Below are 17,248 nucleotides of genomic sequence, written 5' to 3'. Positions count from 1 at the left end.
ACTTAAATCTTTCTGAGTGTTTCCTTTCCGGTAAATGAAGGTAATAATGCAAACTCCCAGGGTCCTTGGAGGGCTGGACGAGAGAATGCTCAATGGGTGCCCAGTATAGAAGCTAGTACAGAGCAAATAAGCCATCTCACCTCCCTCTGTCCCCACATACAACCCCCAGGCTGATCCTCACTACCCAGTTTCCTCACATGGTCATGGCATCACCACCACCACCCCCACCTCACCACAAGGTTCAGATCTTGCCCCTCCCTCTCACAGGCACCTTGTCATCCAACAGTTAACCCAGGTCTCAAGGTGCAGCACACCCTCAACATAGAACACCTAGGAGATGAAAAGCGAGGATTTGGTGCTTTTCACGGCCAAGAGTGTCCAAATCCTGCCCTGTCAATCACTCCTGTTATCCCCAGAGTTCTCAAAGGAGTTATACACAACAATAGCAGAATGGGAATCAAAGTACAATTCTGCAACAATCTCATATCCAGATAAGTGCTTTCTGATAAAATTAAGGGTTATGGGTAGTTGCTGTTGTTACTGTTTGGGAAAAGGGAGGGTGTATGCAGCTTAGGGAGCTACCCAAGTCCTCTTACTCAAGTAGAAGTAGAAGTGCACAAAGATGACTGATGAGGAAATGAGGGAGTCGGCCTGTCCAGCAAAGGCTAGGCCTGTCTAGGTCAGAGCAGGAAGGCAAAAGAATCTGGAACTTAGGTTCTTATAACTCACCCATTAACAAGGATGGCCCCCAAAATATCCTGAACTCGCATCACTCAGATTAGTAACTCCTCCTTCCTTAATTAGAAAGGAAGAAGGGTAGACGCTGCAGTACTCAGAAAAGTATTCCTTCCGCCAGACAGCTCCCCACCCCACATCCTACTGCCTCCGCCTTCCTCAGAACTCAGCTCCCAGCTAGTCAACTGCAACAGCTTCCTAACTGGTCTCGCTGCTTCTGGGTTCACGCCACCAAACCACATGTAGACCTCTGATCGTTACGTCTCTGCTTGGCATCCTTCAGTGACTCCAAGTTAACTGCAGAATGAAGCTACTCTACAAGGAGTCTACTCAAGGCTCCTACTACGGGGCTTCAGCTTACATTTCAGCTTTACCTGCAACCAGTCCCCTTCACCCAACCATTTAATTAACATACTTTCAGGCTCTCTGCCTGTATCTACCAGTCCCCTCCCCCTGGAAAAAGTATGAATTCCCTCCAGTTCCACCTAGAGAAAGCACACTATCCTTCAAGGCCCAATTCAAGTGCCAACTCTTCCACAAAGCCCAATTTGATTACTCAGGCCGTCAACAATCATCATAAAATACCACCTGACATTTTCTTCTACAAACTCTGTGACATTTAGGAGAGTGCTGGGCACTTTATCTATCACCTCATTCAACTCTCACAACCCTATGAAGCAGGGTACAGGCATAGCTCATTTCATTGTGCTCTGCTCTACTGCACTTCACAGAGATTCTGTATTTTACAAACTGAAGGTCTGCAGCAACCCTGTATCAACCAAGTGTGTCAGCATCATTTTTCCAACAGCATGTGTTCATTTCATGTCTCTGTGTCGCCTTTTGGTAATTCTTGCAATATTTCAAACTTTTTCACTATTAGTATCTGTTATGGTGATCAGTGATCTTTGATATTCCTATTCCAATTGTTTAGCAGTGCCTCAAATCACACCCATATAAGACAGCAAACTTAACGGATAAAAGTGTGTTCTGAGTGCTCCACCAACTGGCCATTCCTCTGTCTCCCTCCCTCTCCTCAGGCCTCTCCATGCCCTAAGATACAAGAAAATTGAAATTAGACCAGTGAATAACCCCATGGTGGCCTCTAAGTGTTCAAGTGAAAGGAAGAGTCATGTGTCTCTCACTTTAAATCAAAAGCTAGAAATGATTAAGCTTAGTGAGGAAGGCATGTCAAAAGTCAATACAGCCAAAAGCTAGGCCTCTTGCACCAGTTAGCCAAATTGTGAATGCAAAGAAAAAGTTACTGAAGGAAATTAAAAGTGCTACTCCAGTGAACATATGAATGGTAAGAAAGCTAAACAGCCTTGCTGATGTGGAGAAAGTTGTGGTATGAACAGATCAAACCAGTCACAACATTCCCTTAAGCCAAAGTCTAATCCAGAGCAAAGCCTTAACTCTACTCAATTCTATGAGGGCTGAGAGAGGTGAAGAAGCTGCAAAAAGAAAAAAGAAAAATTGAAGCTAGCAGAGATTGGTTCCTGAGGTTTAAGGAAATAAGTCATCTAAGTAACATAAAAGTGCAAGGTAAAGTTACAAGTGCTGATGTAGAAGCTGCAGTAAGTTATCCAAGAGATCTAAGATAACTGATGGAGGTAGCTACACTAAACAACAGGTTTTCAATGCAGATGAAACAGCCTTACATTGGAAGGAGATGCCATCTAGGAGTTTCATAGCTAGAGTGGAGCAGTCAATGTCTGGCTTCAAAACTTCAAAGGACAGGGTGACTTCCTTATGAGGGGCTAATAAGGAAGGGGCTAATGCAGCTGGTAACTTTAACTGGAAGCCAGTGCTCACTTATGATTCCAGGACTCCTTAAAAATTATGCTACATCTACTCTATCTGTGCTCTACAATGGAGCAACAAAGCCTAAATGACAATACATCTGTTTAAAGCAAGGTTTACTGAATATTTCAAGCCCACTGTTGAGACCTACTGTTCAGAAACAAAGATTCCTTTTAAAATATTACTGCTTTTGAAATATTACCTGGTCATCCAAGAGCTCTGATGGAGAGGTACAAGAAGATGAATGTTGTTTTCACGCCTGCTAACACAACATGCATTCTGCAACCCACAGATCAAGGAGTAATTTTAACTTTTCAAGTCTTTAAGAAATACATCTGTAAAGAGTGATTCCTCTGATGGATCTGGGCAAAGTAAACTGAAAAGCTTCTGGAAAGGATTCATTAGTCCAAATGCCCTTAAGAATATTTGTGATTCATAAAAAGGGTCAAAATACCAACATTACAGGAGTTTGGAAGAATCTGATTCCAACCCTCATGGATGACTTTGAGGGATTCAAGACTTCACTTCACTGCTAATATGGTGAAAATAGCAAGAGAACTAGAAGTGGAGCCTGAAGATGTGACTGAATTGAATCTCATGATGAGACTGCAATGCAATCTCATGATAAAGTTTGAACAAATATGGAATCACTTCTTATGAATGGGCAAAGAAAGTAGTTTGTTGAAATGGAATCTTCTCCATCTCAAGATGCCGTGAACATTGTTGAAATGACAACAAAAGACTTAGAATATTATGTAAACTTGGTTGATAAAGCAGTAGCAGGGTTTGAGAGGACTGACTCCAGTTTTGAAAGAAGTTCTATTGTGGGTAAAATGCTACAAACAGCATCACATGCCATAGAGAAATATTTTGTGAAAGGAAGACTTAATCAAGGTGGCAAACTTCACTCTTGCAGCAACCACCACCCTGATCAGTCAGCAACCATTAACATTGAGGCAAGACCTTCCACCAACAACGATTACAACTAGCTAAAGGTTCTGACGATCATTAGTATTTTTGGCAGTAAAGTATTTTTAATTCAGGTATGTATGTTGTTATTTTAGACATAATGCTGTTGCACACATAATAGGCCACAGTATAGTATTAACATAACTTTTATATTCACTGGAAAACCAAAAAATTCATATGACTCACTTTATTCCAATCTCTAATATCTCCTGAGGGATGTCTATATTTCAATTATACCTATTTTACCAATCAGAAAACTGAAGTTCAGAGACTTCAAGCAACTTAACCAAAGTAACATAGGTAAAAAGTAGTGGAAGCAGGATTTGAAACCAGGTCTATCTATATTCTTTTTACTATGCCAGTGGTTTTACAAGCCAAACCCAAAAAGCTCTAGGATTAGGAATACCCAAACCTGATTGGATATCAGTATCCTCTAACTACATGTTCTTGGGCCTTCCTCTAGAAATTGACTCGGTAGCTTAGGGAAGAACACAGAAAATTATATTTGATTTCAATACAAAAAACCACCATCCTAAGGAATCTGCAAAGCCCCCCTGGGTGCATCTGTTTTATTTGCTTCTGAACAAAGGGTTTACACAGGGAAAAAAAAAAAAAGAATCCTATCCTATACCAGACTACTGCCTTAATTTAAAGTCAGTGCTGCCACAGCAAGACCTGTATGATGATGTCAACTAATGGCCTCAATTTCTACACTAATGGGCAATTTTCCCTTAAGATTCACAGGTGCACTCCAGACCAGCACTGGGCTGAGAGCTGCCTCTGCATAGCAGGGCTCTCTTAGAGCAGACTGGCTGACTAAAAAAAAAAAAAAAATTAACTGCATTGTTTGAAAAATAACATGTCCTAAAATCTTAGAATCACATTAGAAATGAAAGGCCAAGCCCTCACACTTCCTCCTCCAGCCTGCTAGTTTTGTTTTATCTCTGGCCAGATGGAGAATGAGAAGGTTCTCATCCATCAAATTTCCACCTTATCAGGTTTCACTGCAAGAAAGCTTGTCAAAGTGCTCAGTGGTTACCTGTAAATATACAAAGGAAATTTTTCCACAATCTTAATGAGGAATAGGTACTCTGTGATATAAGGAGAATTTCCAGAATTAGTAGGTGAGAGTGGTGTTCAAGTCACATTTTGTGGAGCCTCATTGCTCCTGGGGACTGTGGTGGAAACAGATGATGCAGGGAGGTGGGTGCCAGGCCTCCTACCTCACTTCACCCTGAGCAGCTCCACTTTTGTGTCTTCTCTCCATAACAGTTCATTCAAACAAACAATTCATATGCTGGAGGAAAAAAAACTTGGAGGCCACCACCATGAAACAGTCCTTGGCATAAAGAACTAACAAACATGTGCCTCACCTAACAGTATGGTACTAGCTGTGATGATTGCACAAGTTCTGAGCAAAGGGCTTGATGCAGCTTTCACCAGTTGCCCCCTCCTCCAGCCCCACTCACTGTTCCCCATGAGCCAGGCTCATTCATGGACCCCAAACCTTGGCATAGGCCTTCCTGCTACCAGGAATGCATTCCCACCTCCCATTCCCCCAGGCAAACAGCTACCTATCCTTCAAGTCTCAGCTCAAATCCACTTCCTCTGTGAAGCCTTCCCTCCCTTCTTTTCTAGCCTCTTAGCACAGTTCCATTCTCTGCGCTTCCAAAGCGCAGTCCATCCCACTATTAGGACTTATCACACTATATTTTAATTAGCTCTTTGTATGTCTATGCTATTTCTTCACTAGATTCCTTCAGAAACTGTGTATGATTTGATTCAGTCCTGGACTACTAGGGACCAGGACAGAGCCTGGCACAGAAATGATAAAATGAGAAGGTGACATAAGGGAAAGTCTCCCTGTTTGTGCCCCATGGAGATTATGGCAATTCCATATGAAAACTGTTGGGGACAGCCTTTTAAAGCAGCTTTAACAGCAGCCCCAGGTGCGAGCCACTGAGAATCTCCGGAGTTTCTCAATAGAAGAGTGCTCCGACTCCCCATCCTAGAGGGATCAATCAGCTGGAAAGGAACAGACAAGCACTTTCTTCAGAGAGGTTACTGTTGATCAAGGAAGAAATTTATAGCTTTGGTGACTTGGCTGGTAAAAGGGAAGACAACATTTATTAATCAACAGCATCTGGTAGATTCCAGCAGGTGATGATTTGTCATTCAAAGTCCTGAGCCAGTACCTGCCACACAATTAAAAGCAGGAAAACAGGACAGAAAAGAAGGAATCAGATACACTGAGCATCAACTTCTCTGTGCCAGGAACCATGGTAGGCATTTTCTCACACGTTACATTTTACTATTCATTTGTTTAATCCTAAAATAGATATAATCAACCCCATTTTAGGGGAGTGAACATAAGTTTAGCAAGTTTAAGCTGTTGGCTTAGAAGTTAAGCACTTGTAAGTGAAGCTGAGATTGCAACCCAAGTTGAGAACTATTTTCCGCTGTTCCAAAGATGGCCACTGAAATTGCTAAGTTTCTAGTGCCCCAGGCCAAGGCATCATCATCAAAATAGCTACCAATTATTGCTCATTTATGATGTGTCAAGTATTATGCTAAGTGTCACTCCCTCTCTCAGATAAACCTAACAACTAACCACTATCACTCTGATAAGAAATGGGCATACTATGCTTCAAAGAGGCAAATTTGCTGGTTCACAGTTCAACAACTAGTAAGTAATGGAGCCAGGACTCCAAACCAGTTTGACTCCAGTGTTTCTGCCTTCAGCCTCTCTCATAAGAAACTGGAATTTGCAAAGATAGTACTTCTTCCAACATAGGTCATTTAAACTGCACATTATTCTATAAAGATACCAACTCAAAATCTTCACACCTAATTCATATATATACACACACACACACACATATATATATATTTAGGGCAAGAGGAGAGCTTTGGCCCTTAGTAAAAAACATACTATCTCAGGTCTGTGGTCTTAGCCCTAACCAACCAGCCTGTAGAGACACTGTCTCCAAATGCCATGTTTTGATTCTGATTTACCAAAAGATGTTCTAAATGCTGTCACGATCTCATTTGGAGATATCCATCAATGAGCACATGTGAGAACTGGGAGGTTCAGGCTGAACTACCCTGAAATTAAACCCACTCCTGTCAAAGCACATGGGATTAGCCAGCTGGGTGACAGGTACAACTTTAATGAGATTTTTGGGCTTTAGCCAGCAAATGCATCCCCACAGAGCTAAGTGCCCAGGTACTGAAGCACACACTTGTCAGGGTAGCAGATGACAGGTCTCATAACAGATGAAAGCATTCTGAAACAGTCTGGGGAATACAACTAAGCCAATGTCTAATATATGTTGCTTATAAAGGAGAAGAAAAAAACCTTAGCTTGCTTCTCTCCCGCACCCACCCTGAGTAGAATACCAAGTACCTGAACCAGAGAGAGTGCACCTAAAATAAAGATTTCTCTCACCCTTCACCAAACACACACATTCATGCACGTGTGCACACTCACACACACTAAAAGGAGAGCCCAGGTCTCTGGCTCTGACAATGTATCAAATGAAGGCAAAGATGTGAGGATCCAAGCAGCATCCCTGTTACTAACCTCAAGAGTAGGCCACTTTAAACATCACAGCTGGGGCATAGACTTGGGAACAACAGGTTTTTTGTTTGTTTTTGCAAAGGTCTCCTGAATTTCCTTGAAGGGATACGGGCCCCTTTGGCAGCAAGGAGGTATACTACAATACAGGGGATCTATCTGTGATCCTCACTTTTTGACCTTCTTCATTGTAAATAAGATTCCCAAAGTAAAAACCAAAGCTTGTATTCACCAGAGCCTAACAATATTGTTACAAGTACTCCATAAATTTGTATTGAATAAACAAAAAACTGCAAATTACAACACATGCTGAGTCAACTGGCACTAGGTCACTGCAATCACAGGCAATTAAAACAAACAAACATGGAGAACTGACTCTCGGGGCTCAACTTCTCAGTGTTCATGCACAACCAGACACTGAATTCATAAGCCTCTGAACCAAGCTGAATTTTCAGTAAAAAATTGCCTCCCTACAAAATGCTAAAGAACAGGCACAATGAGACTGGCAATAAATGTTGTTGGCATGAGCAAAGGATGGTTTGATCACATCCAAGAATAATGATTGGCTTACCATCAAAATTCAAGGAATGCGACAAAAACCAGGACTGCTTGATCTGGATCCTGTATATAGGCTTTAGGTCAGGGCTCATGTGTAAAACAGAGCTGCAGCATTTCCAACTGATTTTGTAGTTCTTGTCCAAAAAAAGAGAATAATGGGAAACAGCTAGATATAGTCCCAGAAAACCTACTTACAAACTTACTGACTTGGATAACATTGATCTGCCCCATGCAGAATAGCTTTTGTTGAATGGGGTATTGTTGAAGACGCTATAAACTGCTCAAAGTACTCTTTATAATAGCCCACCAGAGGCAATTCTTTCCTTGGGCCTCAGTGCCAGCAAAAGCCGTCCTTTCACTTGACATGTTCCTCTTACAGACACTGGAGACCTTGTAACTGATTTTCTCTTTTTGCTTTCCCTGCCAGGAACTACCAGTTGAATTATAAGTCCCCCTCTTTAGCACTGTGAAGGATATCACAACATGTACTTTTTTTTTTTCCTGAGACAGAGTCTCCCTCTGTCACCCAGACTGGAGTGCAGTGGCACGACCTTGGCCCAATGAAACCTCTGCCTCCCAGGTTCAAGCGATTCTCCTGCCTCAGCCTCCCAAGTAGCTGGGACTACCCAAGTAGCTGGGTGCCACCACACCCAGCTAATTTTTTATTTTTAGTAGAGATAGGGTTTCACCATGTTGACCAGGCTGGTCTTGAACTCCTCACCTCAGGCAATCCACCCACCTCGGCCTCCCAAAGTGCTGGGATTACAGGCATGAGCCACCGTGCCCAGCCACAGTGTGCATTTTTATATACTCACTCTGGGTCAGGCGCAGTGGCTCACACCTATAATCCTAACACTTCGGGAGGCTGAGGTAGAAGGATTGCCTGAGGCCAGGAACTCAAGACCAGTCTGGGCAACATAGCAAAACCCTTTCTCTACAAAAATGTAACAAATTAGCCAGGTGTGGTAGTGCATGTCTATAGTCCTATCTCCTCGAGGCTGAGACAGGAGGATTACTTGAGCCTGAAGGTTTAGGCTGCAGTGAGCTAGGATCATGCCACTACACAACAGCCTGAGTGACAGAGTAAGACCCTGTCTCAAATGAATTAATTAAAATACTCATTCTGGTTCCATTTTGCCAGTCACTCTTATTTTTCCTTGACCCTAAAGCCTTTATTTTTAATTTCATTTAATCTTATGACTTTCTATAAACCTCTGCAAGTATTTTTGAAACACAAAAGGAACAAATTACAATGTTTACAGCTTCAATTAGCCAGAATACTTCAAGTTGGGTGTTCTTGAGAATGTATTATTCTGGTCTGTTGAAAAGCTGAAAATATACCAATCTTCCTTTCTGCCAAAAGCACAGTATTCTCAACATAATTACTGATGGTTTGGCATAGCAACAGTGTAGTATCTTAGCAAAGTCCTGAAATTAGATAGAGTCCATAGACCTGAATCCATGTCACATACATATCACCATCTATGTAACGATGACCGAGCAATGTAAATTCTGAGGCACAGATTAATCTGTAAAATGGGAAAAACATTTTCTACGCCCAAACCCAAGGCTGGGAGCATCACGTGGGCACACAGGCAATTTTTATAAACTGTAAAGTACAATCTACTCCTGAGGATCATACCTGCTTTATTTCTACCACTCTGAATAGCAACCAAAGAGACAATGAGGGTTGAGCTGAACGTGAATTGAGAACAAGACCTGTGTTTTGGATGTTGTTCTTATCAATGTTTTCTTTATCCTACCTGTGGGATGCAGCAAAGTTTGAGTAAACATGAAAGGGACCCAAAGGTGAACATCCTAGAGTCCTCATGGATGAAGCATTGAATATGCACCAAGTCAAGCCCTACAAGCCACAGCTGAGCATCCCCATTACAAAGAAACAGGTTCCTTTTCTTTTCCCCCATAACCCTGACCTCTCAGAGCCTGACTTATGTGTTAAGGAAAAGCCTTTTCTCCTCTTGTTTCCTGGCTTTCCCTCAGCAATCCATCCTCTAGACATCCCTCAGACTAGTCTTTCTAAACTGCAAATCTGATGCTGTCAGTCCTCTGACTGGCATACCCAACCCCTACTCCGCCCGGGGCCCCTTGCCTACACCTCAAATCCAGGTGCCCAGACTCTGCATCCAAGGCTCTCCACAAGCCAACATCTCTCAGGTTCATCTCCTGACACATCCCTACAGGAACCACCCTTCACTGCGGCCCCAAACTCTTCTTCCCCAAAATCACCATACCCTCTCCAACCTCTAAACCTTTGCCTTCTATACAAAACCCTCCTCTCCCTTGCCTATCTATTAACCTCTAGCTCAAACTTCAGAACCAGTTCAAAAGTTACTTTCCCCAGGAGCCTTCCCTGCTCCTGCAAGCCACTTCCTTTCTCTGTGCTCCTGTGGTAGTTTGTTCATGTCTCTATTATGGTATTTTCTCCTTGTCTGGTAGAGGACTTGCACAGTGTTCAACGTTGCTGAATGTATGAATGGATTCCTTTCTTTTGCCAGGACAGAAACATCACAAAAGGTCTAGGTTTTTCTGTTTCAATCCAAAAGCAACACCTGTAGCAGCTGGTGAGTGGGAGGCACTCCAGTTAAATAAGGAGCCTAGTTACCAGAAACAAGCTGGGAAGTTATGCAAGGCTAGTGTGTTATGCTCCACCTGTGCATTTATCCTAGCGCCATAAGGCAAAGGCACCACCCCACCATGTTTCCTCAGACTCTGAGTAAGCCAGTACTCCCAAGACCTGGTGTAAAACAGTCATGTGAGATGCACACATCAAATTCTTAGAATATAAAAAAGTTAACTAGAGATACGACTGTGATGCAATATCTATACAAAAAGAAGGAAACCGTGGCCAAATCATCTTGTTGGAAACATGTATGTAACTTGATGTATAAAGGTAGTCATGATGAGATGCCAGGAAGCCTGAGTCACCGGCATGCTCACCTGAGGAAAGCATTTAGAGTATACAGCTACTTTTGGTCTGCCCAGTGCCTTGAAACAAAATACCACTTTCTCTGGGTACCTGCTCATCCCCTTCCAAACATGTGGTTCTAGGGGAGGCTGCCAATGATGTTATACACACACACACACACACACACACACACACACACACCCTTCTGCCAAGGCACAATGAACATGTGACCCAAATTGGGGTTCTCAGTACATCACCCATCTGGCCATCCTGACAAGAAACCAGCCAGGGCAGCAAAGTGTGGGAGTCCTTCTTCTTCTTCTGCAATAAATTGGGAAGATGTGATCCCAACATGGCTGGCAATGAGTCCAACCTCTTGGAACTGGAGTATGGATGCAAAAAAAGAAGCCAGCTCTCAGAGAGTGAGTCTGGTCTTGGCAGTTTTCCAGTGCCCCTGTCCTTCCAGCAGTTTAGTTACACAAGGCAATCAAGTTCCCTTTCTGCCAAACTTAGTTCAAGCTAGGTTTCTATCACTCACAAGAAAGTCCTACCGACAGTATACTCACCCCAATCCCTGCCCTATTGCCATCACAGTCCCCTTCCATTCCTTGCCAAATACCTCCATATGAAGACGTATACATGTTATGCATTAATACATCTTTTTATCCACAGCAGCCCAAAATTCTTCTAGAAACACCAGAGTTTACATGAATAAGTAAATTACGAAACCAACAAATAATGTCTAACAACAGAGGTATGCCTAAGGAAATTACAGTATATATGCTTGATATTATACAGCCATCTCAAATGATTACAAAGACTAAGTTATGATATAAAAAACTACATATTATACATTATCTATGAGAGAGAGAGAGAGAGAGAGTGTGTGTGTGTGTGTGTGCGTGTGTGTGTGTGTCATCCCCTCATCCTCGGCCTTCCAAATTTTACCACACAAACATTATAATAGCAGTAGGGGACGGGGGATAATTTTTTTAAACTAAAAAAATTGTCATCTAATAGTGAAGGATATAAGAATTGATTATGAAACATGCAGCTGTATAAATGGACCCTCTGGCCAGCCTTTTCTTTACCTCATCTACATAAAGTCACACTACTCAAATCTGACCCCTCTCATTCTCAAGTGTCAGCCCCTCCTAGAAGATTTCCTTGACTACCACTTCACACACGATCTTTTGCACTGAGTATAGGTTATATTAATTAGCTGTGGATTTTAAATTGTTTTGCGTTTTGTCTTGTATAGCATTTTCACCTCCCTTAGAAAAAGAAAACTTTCAGGAGTTACGTATTGTAATTCCATCAGTATCTAAACCAGATACATTGTGTGTTCAATAACACTGAATAAATATGAGAAACAGGTCTTTTAATAACATGCAATATACTACTGCACTCTAACATTGCTGGTGGCAGCATAAAATGGGCCAGCCTTTTGGACAAATAATTTGGCAACATGATTAACCAACCAGTATAAAATATTGGCCGGGTGCAGTGTCTCACACCTGTAATCCCGGCACTTTCAGAGGCCAAGATGCAAAGATCACTGGAGACCAGGAATTTGAGACCAGCATGGGCAACACAGCCAGACCCTGTCTCCACAAAAAACAAAAATTAAATTAGCTGGGCATGGTGGCATTCACCAGAAGTCCCAGCTACACAGGAGGGTGAGGCAGTAGGATCCCTTGAGCCCAGGAGTTTGAGGCTGCAGTGAGTTATGAGCATGCCACCGCACTCCCGTCTAGGCAACAGTGTGAAACTCTGTCTCAAAAAATATGTATTTACATATATATACATATAGGCACTATCTGACCCAGTAATCTCACTCCTCAGGATCTATCCTAGGGATTTCAAGAGAAAATACCCTTATGTCGAAAGACGTTCATTGTGGCATTATTTAAATAGCCAAAATGTCCAACAAAGGAGATTATTAAGTAAATCATGTGAAATCTATTCAGTGAAAGAGTATGCATCAGCATTCAACATGATCGTTCTGGAGCCTACACCATGAGATGGTGCCTATGATAGACTAAGTGATCAAAGACAGAATGGTATTTAGAATCTGATTAGACCAAGAGCCCAGGTGCACCAGGACTGAATGGCAGTACAGAAAACAGAGTTACTTTGCTAGGGTAGTGGAATTACGGCTACCATTTTCTAATTTTTCCAGATTTCCTTTATGGACCCATTAATGTTTGTTAAAATTTTATTAAAATATACAAACATTTGCATTTCAATTCTTTCTTCAGTGTTAACATTGGGATTTCAACCTCTGGATCCTGGTGCCATCAGCAGCAGGCACCATAGAGCTAACCACTGGTACTCTTTTGAGTCCTCTACTCTAATGACTGCCTGGCCCAGGATCTCAGGCAGACAATTCAATTAACTTGCATGGCAATGATCACTCAGACCCAGACCCCCATCTTACCTGATTGAACCAAGGCTATGTTCTCAGGAGGGATTAAATTAAAAGACACAGAATATTTAAGTTTAAGCATAATTGAAATTTAATAAGCTTACCAAATTCAGAGAGGATTTTTAAATGCTAATACCCAATGCTAAATAGAGTACAGTCATAAAAAAGATCACCTAGAGAAACCTGGTATAATCTTTCTGTAGAACAATTTGAATTTATCTATACAACAGTCCTTAAAAAATTCATACTCTTTGGCCCAGTTATTATACCTCTATCAGGAATAATTGGTGAGGTGGGCATGGTGGCATGTGCCTATAATCCCAGCTACTCAGGAAACTGAGGTGGGAGGATCACTTGAGCCCAGGAGTTCAAGAACAGCCCAGGAAACAGAGACCCTATCTCAAAAAAAACAACAAAGGAAGAATCAGCAGATAAATATTTATGTACAAGGATGTTTGCTGCAGAAGTCATAAGGCAAAAAAAAAAAAAAAAAGTAAAATCATCTAAACGCCGTTCAAAAAAGAACTAGTTAAATAAATTGTCATACATCCAAGTGATGAAATATTATGCTGGCACAAAAAAATTGTTTTTGAAGAACATTCATTACATGGCAACAAACCAGACAGAGAACATTAAACTTAAAAAAGCACGATACAAAACTGTATTTTCAATTTGATAACAACTCTGTGTGTGTGTGTGTGTGTGTGTGTGTGTGTGAGAGAGAGAGAGAGAGAGAGAGAGAGAGAGTGAGAGAGAGTGAGAGTGAGAGAGTGAGAGAGAGAGAGAGAGACAGAGAGAGAATAAAAGGACTGAAATACCAAATAGATCAAATGAAGCTGGTCATTTCTAGGTAGTGAGATAATAAGTAAAGTATTTTCTTTAGTCTTCTGTACTGAACACCACCCTACAACCAGACACAGCCACATGGCCCCACAAAGCACTGTCCACTGTGTGAGAAGGGCAAGGCGGTACTCACACGGATGGTGCAATCTCCTCTGCTCTTCTCTCGATGGGCTTCCTCCAGGTCCTTCTCCAGTCTCTCCCTCTCCTGCTGCAAGTCACTCAGCTCCTGGGTGATCTTCTTAATGCTTCTACGCAGTCTGTGGTTCTCTGCACTCTTGGTGAGGTTTTGTGAGCGCAGCTCAGCCAAAAGGGCTTCCTTTCCTGATAGAGCAGCCTCATAGTTTTCAGACCCCTAGAAGAGAAGGCAGAGAGGAAAGATGAGCTAATTTTCATACCTCATGAAACAAACCAAGAAACCTGGGCTCTTTTTCGCCTTAGGGGAAAAAAAGAAAAGAAAAAGATTAACATAGACAACATTCAGAAACCAAAGCAACTCAAGATAATATTTCTTATGATGTGGATGTTAAGGAAGAAAAGTCTACTGCTGTATGAAAGAAGTATTTTCTTAAAGGACCAGGAAAAAAAGCACAAATTTTCAGCCGGGCACCGTGGTTCACGCCTGTAATCCCAGCACTTTGGGAGGCCGGGGCAGGTGGATCATGAGGTAAAGAGTTCAAGACCAGCCTGGCCAACATGGTGAAACCCCGTCTCTACTAAAAATACAAAAATTAGCCGAGCGTGATGGTGGGTGCCTGTAGTCCCAGCTACTTGTGAAGGCTGAGGCAGAGAACTGCATGAACCCGGGAGGTAGAAGTTGTGGTGAGCCAAGATCATGCCACTGCACTCCAGTCTGGGTGACAAAGCGAGACTCCGTCTCAAAAAAGAAAGAAAGAAAAGCACAAATTTTCACAGTGACTATCTTTAGTTGCGTGGGACTATAGTTAATTTTTTTTCTTCACAACTCTGTGTTTTCAAATGTTTTAAGGTAAGTGAGCATGTTACTTTAATAATGGTTTAAAAAACAATTTAAGTCATTTTTAAATGGTAGAAAATGAAGACCTTCATTTGAAAATGTGAAAGTTGTCAGAATCAAAATGGAGTTATTTGTGTTTAAAAAAATAAAAAATCAAATAAAAATAAAAAAACAACCTTGACAAATAGATTCGGGTATATGAAAACAGATTACTCAGGCATAAATGCCTCAGAACAAAAACTACCACAAAAGACTCTGTAAAAACCACAACCTTGCACAAGGGCCACTGCAATCCTACACAAAAAAATATTTCTGCAAGGACATCTGCCCAGCAACTGCCTATCCAACCTAGGACTGGTGTCATCCTTGTTATTGATCTTTGTAGCCAAGGATAAGTATCTCAATACAATCATATAATTGTCATTTTTCTTTAAAAATCTTTGCTTCCTTAATCTCCCTGAACATGCACATAGCTATGGTACATGTATTCCCACTGCTATGTCCTATTCCTGAATAAGTGTCATTTTCTCTTCGAGAGATTCTCTCTGTTATTTAGGCTGACAAAAAGCAGAGATAAATCTAAGCACTTCCAATGTTCATCCACATCAGAGTGGCTCAAACTCAGATTCATTTGGAGAAAAAAAAAAAAAGTGATCAGCATGCTAGTTCAATGGCCAGCCTGAGAGACTGCAATTTCAGCAAAGTCCATGGTCAAAACAAGTCAAGAGTATGTGGTATTTCATTAATACACAGTTAAAGAAAATACATATGATTATCAAACATATGCACATCTGTGAAATGGGAAGTAATGGCCTCTTTTTTTTTAATTATTATTTTTTCCTTCTTTTTTTTCTGAAAGCTGGTTTACCAGCATTCCACTAAATATAGCATATATACAGAAAGGTACACAAATCATCCGTGTACAGCTGAACAAATGTTCACAAACTGAATACACTCATATCAAGAAACACATCCTTGGCCAGGCACAGTGGCTCACTGCCTGTAATCCCAACACTTTGGGAGGAATAGTCTCTATTTTCTTCTTGTGAAGATTAAACATGATATACAGTCTGGGTGCTGTGGCTCACGCCTGTAATCCTAGCACTTTGGGAGGCTGAAGCAGGTGGATCACCTGAAGTCAGGAGTTCGAGACCAGGCTGACTAATATGGTGAAACCCCCATCTCTACTAAAAATACAAAAATTATCCAGGCATGGTGGCATGCGCCTGTAGTCCCAGCTACTCAGGAGCCTGAGATCGGAGAATTGCTTGAACCCAGAAGGCAGAGGTTGCAGTAAGCCAAGATTGCACCACTGCACTCCAGTCTGGGTGACAGAGCAAAATTCTGTCTGAAAAAAATATATATACACATAATATATATCATATATCAGATATATATGAGATCTATCATATATCACATATATGAGATATATCATGATACATCTCATTTGTGGTGTATCATATGATATGTATCATGTGATATATCTCATATGAGATGTCTCATGATATATCTCTCACATATCATATATCTCATATAATATATATCTCATATAGCATATGATACATAAATTGCCATTTCAGTGGGTACAACATAAATAAATCTAGCTCTACCTTTCCTTTACCTACTCCATTATCTTTCATTCCCAATCAAAAAATAATAGAGAGATTCCACAAACCAAAAGCTATATATAATAACACTATTAACCAAGAATTTGAAAAACAGACCAAAGTACTCTGTTTTTGTCCAAATACGACCTAATTTAAGGGTGAGCTAACAACATTTACTGTGCCCAGGTACACTTTCTTATTTAAACCTTTAAACCTTGGGTGATTATGTAGATTTTACAATGCACAAACAGGCTGGAAGAGCTCAAATATCTTGCCCAAGGTTAGAGTTAGTGATATGGTTTGGCTGTGTCTCCACCCCAACCTCATCCTGAATTGTAGCTCCCATAATCCCCACGTCATGGGAGGGACCTGGTGGGAGGTAACTGAATCATGGGGGCAGGTTTTTCCCATGCTGTTCTCATGATAGTGAATAAGTCTCACAAGTTCTGATGGTTTTATAAAGGGCAGTTCCCCTGCACATGCTCTCTTGCCTGTGCCACGTAACATGTGTCTTTGCTCCTCCTTCGCCTTCCACCATGATTATGAGGCCTCCTCAGCTATATAGAGGAGTCCATTAAACCTCTTTTTCTTTGTAAATTCCCAGTCTCGGGTATGTCTTTATTAGCAGCATGAGAATGTACTAATACAGAGACTGTACTACTACTACTTGCTCTCTGCAAGAGCAGAGTCAAGGTTCAAATCCATGTCCCACTCCACATTCTTCCCAGTAAAAATGTTACCTCCATATAATGGACTATACTCAGTTGTTTAAAAAGATTGAGTAGCACAAAGCTAAACAGCACACACCCCCACACATAAACAAATGAATGCA

At 41.4% G+C, this 17,248-nt stretch overlaps 1 protein-coding gene across 12 annotated transcripts in view; it reads right to left on the bottom strand.

Moving 5' to 3' along the window:
* Positions 1–17,248, bottom strand: part of CDK5RAP2 (CDK5 regulatory subunit associated protein 2) — a 190,831-nt gene that overhangs the window by 115,526 nt on the left and 58,057 nt on the right. For all 12 annotated transcript variants that reach the window (XM_074016695.1, XM_005580931.3, XM_065530143.1 and 9 more), the window contains exon 12: positions 13,970–14,188. Coding sequence is in view for 11 of the 12 variants with exons in the window: in XM_005580931.3 (XP_005580988.3) it covers positions 13,970–14,188 (219 nt within the window). In the remaining variant the exon portion in view is untranslated. The remainder of the gene's footprint in view (positions 1–13,969; positions 14,189–17,248) is intronic.

Source organism: Macaca fascicularis, chromosome 15 (assembly GCF_037993035.2).
Source record: "Macaca fascicularis isolate 582-1 chromosome 15, T2T-MFA8v1.1".
Taxonomy (NCBI): domain Eukaryota; kingdom Metazoa; phylum Chordata; class Mammalia; order Primates; family Cercopithecidae; genus Macaca; species Macaca fascicularis.
The sequence above is the reverse complement of the archived record's forward strand: the minus strand, read 5'-3'. Positions and strand labels throughout refer to the sequence as shown.